The following is a 10,989-nucleotide window of genomic DNA, read 5'->3' as shown; positions in this document are numbered from 1 at the left end:
GTAAGTTAAATACATACCAGAGTTTTCCTTCCCATTTATGAGTTTCCTAGGTTCATAAGATGGAAAGACCAGAGAACTGTCTTTCCTATGTCTACCATTCAGAGTAATCTAGCACAAGTTTCTCAAGATTATTCTGCACATCCCTCTCATACAAATCACCAGAGAATTTCGATCAAAAAGATTCCTAGAATCCATGCCCAGTGTCATTTACTGATTCAAAAGCTCCTTTTGCCCTCTTCCGCACCGGAAAAAGGGAGCTACCTGATATCTCCAGAGTTAGTACTACCGATTAGTAGTACTAATCTACTAATCTACTAATGAGATTCCCTGATGGCTCAGATGGTAAAGAATCCGCCTGTAATGCAGGAGACGCAAGAGACGCGGATTCGATCCGGACATGTAAGAGATGGGGGTTTGATCCCTGGATTGGGAAGATCCCCTGGAGAAGGGAATGGCTACCCACTCCAGTATTCTCGCCTAGAGAATTCCATAGACAGAGGAGCCTGGCGGACTACAGTCCGTGGGATCGCAGGGTCGAACACGACTGAGCGACACTAACACACTACAGATTGGCAGGATTCAGAGACCTGGTATCTGAAGTGACTGGGGCTCTCCCTAAGGTCCGTTGATTCCTTGTGAATTCTATATTTAATTTAAAGACAGAGAGAAAGGGATTTCGCGTACTCAAAGACTAAACAGCCTCAGGATCCCAGAGATCCTGCAGAGCATCAGATTTCAAGACGCGTTCAGCTAATAATGTCTCCGGTCGGCCGCCGTCAGCCATCTAGCGATGCTACGCTACGTCCTGTCTGACAGCGGTCACCCGACTGTCAAGATGGCAGCCCCCAGGAGCTGGGCTCTATGGAGCTTCTGCGGCTGTGGGTGGTCGAGGGCAGTGTCGGGCTGCAGGCTCCCCGGGCTTCGTAGCTCCTCGCCCAGGGGCCCCCTGGGTGCACGGCTCTTGTCCCAAGAGAAGGAGGCAACCGAAACGCACTTTGGGTTTGAGACTGTGTCGGAAGAGGAGAAGGGGGGCAAAGGTAAAAGGGGTGAGAGGGTGAATGGGAAGGATCTGACCGTCTATGGTCTAGTTTCTTCTGCCCAAACCAAGGATTGATTTAACGTCCTGTGAGCTCCGCTGAGGGGCTTCCCAGGTGGCGCTAGTGGTAAACAATCCACTGGGTCGGGAAGATCCCCTGGAGGAGGGCAAGGGAACCCACTGCAGTATTATTGTCTGGAGAATCCCTGTGGGCAGAGGAGCCTGGCAGGCGGACACGACTGCTTCAAGCCACTTAGCACGCACGCACGCGCCTCTGATGCATTAACTTGTGCAGTCCTGACCTCCAAAGAGTACCCTTAGTCTGTCTCTGCCAAAATTAGAGCCTTCTCTTTTCAGTTATCTCAGAACCCCTTCAATTGAGCGTTTATGATGTGCCAGGCAGTGTGCAGACATTATTTACAATTCTCATTTCAACTTCCTGATGGTGAGTATTGTTATTCCATCTTACTCATGAGGAAATAGAGACTTAAAGGTTAAGCAGAACCTTGCCCAGTTTAACGTAGTTAACTGTGGTGGCACTGCTATTCCAACCTAGTTCGGTCTGACTACTGAGCCCATATTGTTAATCTCTTGCTAAAGGGATAGGCCGTCTTTTATAGAAAGAAAGGAGGAGACTATTTTATCTATTAATATGTGCCTCAGCTTCCAAATTTGCCAGATAGGGAAGATAGTAATTTCTTTCATGGAGTTCTTGTGAAGATTATATTACTTCACACACTAAAGAATTTTGAATAATGCCTGGCACTTCATAATTGCTCAATAAGTGTTAGATATTGTTCAGCACTTTCTTTGTTTTCACCATAAGCCTTGGGAAAGGAAAAGACCTGTTTTAAAATTCCAGCTGTACCGTTTGTAATGAGAAAGGTATTATGCTCACATTACAGATAGATAAGGTGAGGCTCTGAGAGGTTCCTTAACTTGGCCTGTAGTCACCCAGGAAATAACAAAAAGAGCCTACAATTGAATTTTTGATCCTCTTATAGGCTAGTATATTGTATTACCTTCCACCTCAACCTTACTAAATACATAGCTCTACTATAATTCCTTGAATATCAAATTTAAATTAACACATTTCATTGTGAATCCCCAGAAAGTTAAGACTCATTCATAACTGTGTTCTCAACATTTGATGCACATTAGGAGCTTGATAACTGATTGTGGGGTGAAATAAGTGGAGCCAGGTAAAATGATAGTAAACGCCATAAGTTCATCTTCCCAAAGTTCCTGTGGCTGCAATTCCAAAATGTCTGGGGTGGCAGTATCAACATCCCCATGGTCATGTTTCTCCTATGATTCCATTGACATTCTGTTCAAATTTCACCTCTAAGGTTATCCCTTTTCATTATTTTGTTGCACTTTCATTTTTGTAGCCCAGTTTCCTCTTTCAGTTATCTAGTTTTGTAAAATGCTACAGAGATTCACAACTGAGATCAGAAGGTAAAACAGCTACATGCTTTGCTGTCTGCATGTGAATAAGGGATGTATAGTGACCAACCCCCTACAGACTCTGAGAGAAGTGACCTAATTGGTTTCTGATCGTGATGCATATCTCTTATTTATGCATGATTTGTGGACTGAAGGACTACTAGCAAGATTTGTACTTTATGCAACTACTCACAGTTAATATACCATTGTATTTGAATGATGTTGCTAGAGGACTGGTGTTATTGAACTAAACCACAATAACTGAAATTCTTGCATATTAGAACCACATAAAGCAAGAAGGGCTTATACTCAGTGGGTTGAGCCTCAGTGTCCCTCTAAATATCCCAGATGTTCAAAAGCAAAGAGCAAGCTTATAAGATCCCAGGATTGAGAATAGGTGTTCAAGATTGAGTGAAAGGAGGAGGGCTCTATTGTCTGCTGATTCAGCAGAGGACAGTAATGTTTTGGGTCTTAGCAGCACATTTCATCTGAGGAACTCAACATATCTCCCCTTCTTTACCTGATTCAGTCCTTTTGGCAGGTAGGTAGGAGGCTCGCACTGATATTGTTATCTGATGAACAGAAATGGAGATGCAAAGAAGTTAAATGTAGCCTGTGCTTTGAAGCATCTTAGATAGTAAATCCCTTAACTCTTCAGCCAGTCCATATTCCACATTCTTCCTTGGTCCTGTGGAGTCATGAGAACCTTCTACAATTCAACTTGGCCGTGACTCACGTCCTACCATTCATCTGCCCACCAAGTTGAACCTGAGGTTTTTCTCAGTGACACAGGCAGAGATGAGCTGAGGTCTTCCCATCCATTTTTCATGTCTTTCTAATGGATTTTGTTGTCTTTAATTATGATACTTTTAGAAAAATTCCAATCCCCCCACCCCTTCCTCTAAGAAATGGAAACTGGGGAACTCCCTGGCGGTCCAGTGGTTAGGACTCAGCTTGGGGCTGATCCTTGGTTAGGGAACTAAGATCCCGCAAGCCATGCAGTATGGCCAAAAAAGAAAGCGATTTACTACTAAGTATGTGCATGGCATTATTGCAAGGTAATGGTCCTATGTGAAGCTAAGATAACAGAAAAGAGGTTGACTTATTTCTTACTTGAAGCAGTTTAAGCCTTTTTAAATTCTTTATTTATTTGGATACACTGGGTCTTAGTTGCAGCAGGCAGGATCTTTCGTCTTCCTTGTGGTATGCAAACTCTTAGCTGTGGCATGTGGGACGTAGTTCCCCAATCATGGATCAAACAAGGGTGCCCTGCATTGGGAGTGTGGAGTCCTAGCCACTAGACCACCAGGGAAGTCCCTAGTTAAGCCTTTTTTTTAAAGCGGTAATGTGAAGATTTGGGCATAAGCACTATGACTTGGTTCCACCTTGCAGATAGTTAATTTTATGGGGGAACGGGGAACTTTCTTACATTTAGGACTTTTCCAGGTTAATATTATTAGTAGCCCAGTCATGTTGTATTTCTCTCATGTCAAGTCTATCAGGTGTTTGAAAGTGTGGCCAAGAAGTATGATGTGATGAATGATATGATGAGTCTCGGTATCCATCGTGTTTGGAAGGATTTGCTGCTCTGGAAGATGCGCCCGTTTCCTGGGACCCAGCTTCTGGATGTTGCTGGAGGCACAGGTAATGTCCAGTTTGGTCTCCTTGGGTAACACTGAACTCTTTTCATAAAAACTAGTTTCTCTTGTTGTAATGAGCTAGCTCACCTTCCATTAGGCTGAACATGGTGATTGAAAATCAATACACTTCTCAGAAAGATTTACTCTTTCCTTTTTTCTTATTTTAGTTTTATTTATTTAGGCTGTGCTGGGTCTTCACTGAAGCTCAGGCTTTTCTTTAATTGTAGCAAGCAGGGGCTACTCTCTAGCTATGGGCGTGGACTTCTCACTGTGGTGGCTTCTCTTGTTGCAGAGCACAGGCTCTAGGGTGCACAGACTTCGGTAGCTGTAGTGCGTGGGCTCAGCAGTTGCGGCTCCCTGGCTCTACAGCATGGGCTCAATAGTTGTGGCTTAGTTGCTCCACAGCATGTGGGATCTTCCAGGATCAGGAAGTGAACTCTTGTCTGCTGCAGTGGCAGGTGGATTCTTTACCACTAAGCCACCAGGGAAGCCCTACTGAATGCCAATCAAAAACACAGAATATCAACTTTGTGCCTGTCATTTTTCTTTCTTTTTTTTTTTTATCTACTCTATTGTTGCACTTTTTTTTTTTTGGTTTTTTATTTTTATTTTTTAAATTTTATTTTTATTTTATTTTATTTTTAAACTTTATATAATTGTATTAGTTTTGCCATTTTGATATTTGGCAAAACCTGTCATTTTTCTAAAATTCAGAGGATTACAAAGTAAACTGAGCAATTTTTTTCCTCCAGTGTCCTTTCCCCATCTAAACAACTATTTTTGCTTTCTGTTTAACCTTTAGCCCACTTGCCGTCTTTCTTTGCTGAGGAAGGGAGGGGCTTTTATCATATAAGTTTTCAAGGCAGCCTTTTCTGCCTAATGTACTATCATATCAGATATTGAAAGCTTTTTTATTGGAAAAAAAAGCCTCTTTTTATTTATGCATGGTCCTTTGTCTCCTGGTGCACACTAGGCATTTGGAGAGGAAAATGTCATATAATGTAATAATGTAATAATCTATACTAATAGAATAATACATAATAATAAATTGCAATAGAATAATGTCCATGTTTATGTTTGGCTTTGTTGGTGTGGTCCTCTCCCCAAAAAGAAGCACAGAGGAAAGTGAGGTAGAGGACATTAGCAGAATCTATCAAAATCTAAAATGCTTTTTAGTCTAGGATCCCACAATTCCAATTCTAGACATTTAATCTGAAAAAAAAAAACAAAAAAAAAACCTTGCACAGAGATACAGCTACAGAAAAGTTTCAGAGCTGCCACTACCTCCAGTGCATCCCAGCCAGTAACATTACCACATGCCAACAACTGCCCATTTAGAAAATGCAATTAAAAGTAAGCCCATACATTTAAAAAGACATTTAAAACATACAGTTACAAATATGCTCACACTACATAATTTTTAGTAATAGTGAAAAGTTGGAAGTAACCTGTTTCTACCTCAGGGAAAAATGACTTTAAGATACATCAATACTATAAAATATTAATATTAGGTAGCTATTTAAAAGAATGAGAAAAGCCTATGAATACTGATGGAACAGTATCAAGGACATATTAAGTGGGAAGGAAAAGAAAAGTTATATACAATGGATATAATTTAACCCTCATTTATGTTTTTAAGTTGTTTCATGTGAGTACATATAATTATATTTAAATTTATAGGAAAGTGACTGAAGAATACCTAATTGGATGGAGAAAATGGAAAACCTAAGGCTGTATTTCTTACAAGAAATAAACAAAGAAGAAAACAAAGACAAGGAAAAAAAAAAAAAAGAAAACAAAGACAAGGAAACAGCATTATAAAAAAGGAAATATGATCCTGAAAGCACTGGCTTTGCCTAAACAGTATTTACGACATGGTCACAATAATGTAAACACTTGATCTTCTGCTTTTAAACTCAAACCATCAACAAAGCACAGAAAACTTAGAGCTATAGAACAAATACAATGTTATCAGGCTTGACAGAACATACACACACACACACACACATATATATATATAAAATGGAAGGTTGAAAGGAGTCAAAAGTTACTATCTATAGTTGATGGAATAATAAAACAAGGTAGGAGGGATAAACTTGGAATGGGATTAATAGATATATACTGCTGCTAAGTCGCTTCAGTCGTGTCCAACTCTGTGCGACCCCAGAGATGGCAGCCCACCAAGCTCCCCCGTCCCTGGGATTCTCCAGGCAAGAACACTGGAGTGGGTTGCCATTTCCTTCTCCAATGCATGAAAGTGAGAAGTGAAAGTGAAGTCGCTCAGTCGTGTCTGACTCCTAGCGACCCCATGGACTGCAGCCTACCAGGCTCCTCTGTCCATGGGATTTTCCAGGCAAGAGTACTGGAGTGGGGTGCCATTGCCTTCTCCAGATATATACTACTACATATAAAATAAGCAAAAGGGACCTACTATATAGCACAAGGAACTATAGTCAATATCTTGTAATAAGCCATAATGGAAAAGACTCTGAAAATGAAAATATATGTGTAACTGAGTCATCTTGCTATATACCTGAAATACTATAAATCAACTGTACCCCTAATTAAAAAATAAAAATTAAAAAAAAAGAAAATATAGATTAGCTTATTACTCTAGGTTACACAGGTATCTGTGAGGAACTATTAAAAGTGATATAAATATATTGGGAGGACAGAGGCAAGCAGAGATGGGGGCAGGATAGCTTTATAAATTTTGTGAGTAAAGAAATAGCTGTAACCAACAGAAGAAACCACTAAAGGGATTGGGAAAGATGGTCTGTGGGGAACTGAGCTGGTTATGGGGAGTGGTGGGGCAGTGAGTTATTGTTGCTTGTGAGTATACCTTCATGTTACTGTCAAAAAATTATTAGAAAAAGACTAGGAAGCAGTACACTCAGCTCTTCCCACTTGTCATGTCTGGAGAGTGTGGAGATGGCAACTTTCATGTTTTATTCTATATATTTAAGTATTGAGCCTTTTAGAGTAAGAATGTGTCCATGCATTACATATGCAGTTTTTAAAGGTTTTTTATTTAAAAAATCTTAGCAGTTAAAAAATTGCTGTTAGAAACAAAATGAACTATTGAAATGAGTACAGCCTTTCAGTTTTCATACACTCCTCAACCCCTGTATCTTTGCTGCTCCTTTTGGGTTTAAGAAATGCTGCAGTTGTGTTTGTGTTTGATCTTTCCTCCTGTTGGCTTCCCACAGGTGACATTGCATTCCGGTTCCTTAATTATGTTCAGGCGCAGCATCAGAGAAAGCAGAAGAGGCAGCTAAGGGCCCAACAAAATTTATCCTGGGAAGAAATTGCCAGAAAGTACCAGAATGAAGAGGATTCCTTGGGTGGTTCTCATGTCATGGTCTGTGACATCAACAAGGAGATGCTAAAGATTGGAAAACAGAAAGCCCGTGCTCAAGGATACAAAGCTGGTAAGTCCTGCAGAAAGTGGACCTGGAGGAGATGTTTATAAATGGAATGTGTACAATGCTGAAGTGCTTTCTTTTCCAGATTTCAGAAACTAATAGATACATAGGAGTGGACTTTGTGGGGCCGAGCCTAGCATGTGTACTATTGCATAAGTTATTTCAGCAACCAGTTACCAGCCTCAAGTGACAGGGGAGACAACCCAGACCCAAAGAGGTTAAGTATCTTATTCAAGTCATGCAGTTTAAATGGCAGATCCGAAATGTGGACTGACTCTTTGGGTCTCAGCTCTTGGACCCTGAGACAGAAGTTTGGCTTTCAATTCCCAGCAGCTCTCTGATGACCCCAGCACCCTATTCTTGAGCCATTTCATCCCCCTCCCAAAACTAAGCTCTGCCTCAGCTTTCCAACCTGGTGGCACCCAGCCAGTGACCAAGGATCCATGGGGCGCCCAGGCCTGAACATATGCCATGTGGGCTCTCTTCACAGGCAGTCTTTGTTCCAGAACCCCCTCTTGGGTTGGCTGGGGCTTTCTCAGATCTGCGTCAAGGTCTCATGGCTCTTCCCACACACATCCTTGCTTCCTCTTCTTTTTATTTTTTTTCCGGGTATCTCCCCTCACCCCCAACCAACCCACCCCCCCGCCAGAAAAGAAAACTTTGCCCTCCTATCTCTATTTCAGCATGGGTTTCTCAGAGGGCGCAGCTGATGCTGTTGAAGAATCACCCGTAAATGGTACTCTTCAAACTTCCCTCGCACGGTCTGCTCTTCAGCCAAGGGGAAAGTGACTGGCTATCTCCAGGCAGCTGCTGCAGCTCCCAAATGGACAGTTTCTGCTCTAGCTTAAAGATACACATTTTACATTTGGCTTTCTCTTTTTATATTTTGAAATACTTTTGCCCCCAGTATTTTGCCCCAGTAGATGTATTGATCTGGCAGCTGCAGCACGTTTACCCAGCTTTTCAGAGCCACTGTACTGCCCTCTTCCACACTGGCCGAGCACTGCAGGCAGCCCCAGTGAGAGGCAGTGGTACCCAACAAAGAACCCAAGTCCCTCGGGTCAACATCAGCACTTCTCTCCTCTCCCACCACCTCCCCACCACGAGTGTCTGTGGTTGTTTTAGGTTAATTCTTCCTCCTCCTACTTCCACCCCCAGAACGAGCTGCCTAGACGAACTGCAGCCCACTTGGCCCCCCAGATGAAGGGCTCTTTTGTTAACCATCAGCACTGATCAGAAGGCGGACAGTCACTAGTGTTTCTAGACAAAGGCACTGTGTTCTTACTCCTACTGAGAAACGTGTTTCCCTTCTCTCTGGTGCTCAGCCATGAAGAGTGGAGAACAAAGATGGGAATGATGGGTAACGTTCCACTTCTGGAATCATCTCTGCCATAGCATAGCTTGCCTTTCAGGGTCTCCTAACAGCCAAGACAGATCCACCTGTGTAGGAATCATTAGGTGCTGCAGAGTTTGGTTTTATTTTTCCTCTGCTTTGAAAGTGAAATGAAAGTCACTCAGTTATGTCCGACTCTTTGCGACCCCATGGAGTCCTTGGAATTCTCCAGGCCAGAATACTGGAGTAGGTAGCCTTTCCCTTCTCCAGGGGAGCTTCCCGACCCAGGAATTGAACCAGAGTCTCCTGCATTGCAGGCAAATTCTTTACCAGCTGAGTTACAAGGTACCAGTCTCCAATAATAATGCCTTTGCAACACATATCATGCCAAAATAAATTTGAAACTAAATAGAAGGATCCTAGAAATTATTTAATAACTATAAAAGTTAATGTAGAAAGGCATTTTTGTGTGTAGCACCATTATATGTTGTATTTACATGCAGCACTTCCTCCCAAAGTAGAAGCTTGGAGAGCAGAAACCTTAAAAAGATTTGATGGATTATAAAAGTGATATATTTGGGAAAATTTGGGATGTTAGAAATCAAACATTTGAAAAGTTACATTATGAAGAGGTAAATATTAACCATAGTTCCAGCATCCAGAGATGACCCTCAGTATTTTAGTATATTTGCTCCCTAGCTTTTTCCTAATCATTTCCTTTTTATAATATTGACAACATCTTGGAGATATAATTTAGTATTCTGCTTTGTTTAATTTAGCATTGTATCATGAGATTTTTCCATGTTATTGAAAATTTCTGGGGACTTCCCTGGTACTCCAGGGTTAACACATTGCCTTCCAATGCAGGAGGTAGGAGTTCGATCCATGGTCAGGGAGCTAAGATTCTTTCATGCCCCTCACAGTCAAAAAAACCAAAGCATAAAACACAATGAATATTGTAACCAAATTCAATAAAGACTTTAAAAATGGTCCACATTAAAAAAAAAATAAGTCTTAAAAAGAAATATTCCTGGGAATTCCAGTGGTCCAGTGGTTAAGACTCTGCATTCTCACTGCAGAGGGCCTGTAGAAGCTAATGTATGTAAAGTGATTACGTAGACCTCGTCATCGTGGGCTTAGTAAGCAGTAGCTTTGATGATAATGTTGTTAGTGTCTTCCTCTGAAAAATTTCCTCCAAAAAATCAAATGGCTATGTTAAAGGGCATGCTCATTGCTGAGGTTCTTGTTAAATACTGTTAGTGTGCCTCACAGGAAGATTATTTCCATTTACCTTCCTCTATGAAGCCTCCTATGAAGTCTGAGGAGGCCTTACAAATAGCTGTGAAAAGAAGAGAAGTGAAAAGCAAAGGAGAAAAGGAAACATAAGCATCTGAATGCAGAGTTCCAAAGAATAGCAAGGAGAGATAAAAAAAGCCTTCCTCAGAGATCAATGCAAAGAAATAGAGGAAAACAACAGAATGGTAAAGACTAGAGATCTATTCAAGAAAACTAGAGATACCAAAGAACATTTCATGCAAAGATGGGCACTATAAAGGACAGAATGGTATGGACCTAACAGAAGCAGAAGATATTAAGAAGAGGTGGCAAGAATACACAGAAGAACTGTACAAAAAAGATCTTCACAACCCAGATAATCACGGTGGTGTGATCACTCACCTAGAGCCAGACATCCTGGAATGAGAAGTCAAGTGTGCCCTAGGAAGCATCACTATGAACAAAGCTAGTGGAGGTGATGGAATTCCAGTGGAGCTATTTCAAATCCTGAAAGATGATGTTGTGAAAGTGCTGCACTCAATATGCCAGCAAATTTGGAAAACTCAGCAGTGGCCACAGGACTGGAAAGGTCAGTTTTCATTCCAATCCCAAAGAAAGGCAATGCCAAAGAATGCTCAAACTACCGCACAATTGCACTCATCTCACACGCTAGTCAAGTAATGCTCAAAATTCTCCAAGCCAGGCTTCAGCAATACGTGAACCATGAACTTCCAGATGTTCAAGCTAGTTTTAGAAAAGGCAGATGAACCAGAGATCAAATTGCCAACATCCGCTGGATCATCGAAAAAGCAAGAGAATTCCAGAAAAACATCT

General features: G+C 41.5%; 1 protein-coding gene across 1 annotated transcript in view; it reads left to right on the top strand.

The window, feature by feature from the left end:
• The first annotated feature begins 805 nt into the window (after positions 1 to 805).
• The window catches only part of COQ5 (coenzyme Q5 homolog, methyltransferase (S. cerevisiae)), a 16,759-nt gene continuing 6,575 nt past the window's right edge, over positions 806 to 10,989 (top strand). The window contains exons 1-3 of the mRNA XM_010828629.1: positions 806 to 1,037; positions 3,977 to 4,126; positions 7,332 to 7,553. Coding sequence (XP_010826931.1) covers positions 836 to 1,037; positions 3,977 to 4,126; positions 7,332 to 7,553 — 574 coding nt within the window. The 5' untranslated portion in view covers positions 806 to 835. The remainder of the gene's footprint in view (positions 1,038 to 3,976; positions 4,127 to 7,331; positions 7,554 to 10,989) is intronic.

Source organism: Bison bison, unplaced genomic scaffold, assembly GCF_000754665.1.
Source record: "Bison bison bison isolate TAMUID 2011002044 unplaced genomic scaffold, Bison_UMD1.0 scf7180017864495, whole genome shotgun sequence".
Lineage (NCBI taxonomy): Eukaryota > Metazoa > Chordata > Mammalia > Artiodactyla > Bovidae > Bison > Bison bison.
Note: the sequence above shows the minus strand (reverse complement) of the source record. Positions and strands in the feature narration are given on the sequence as shown.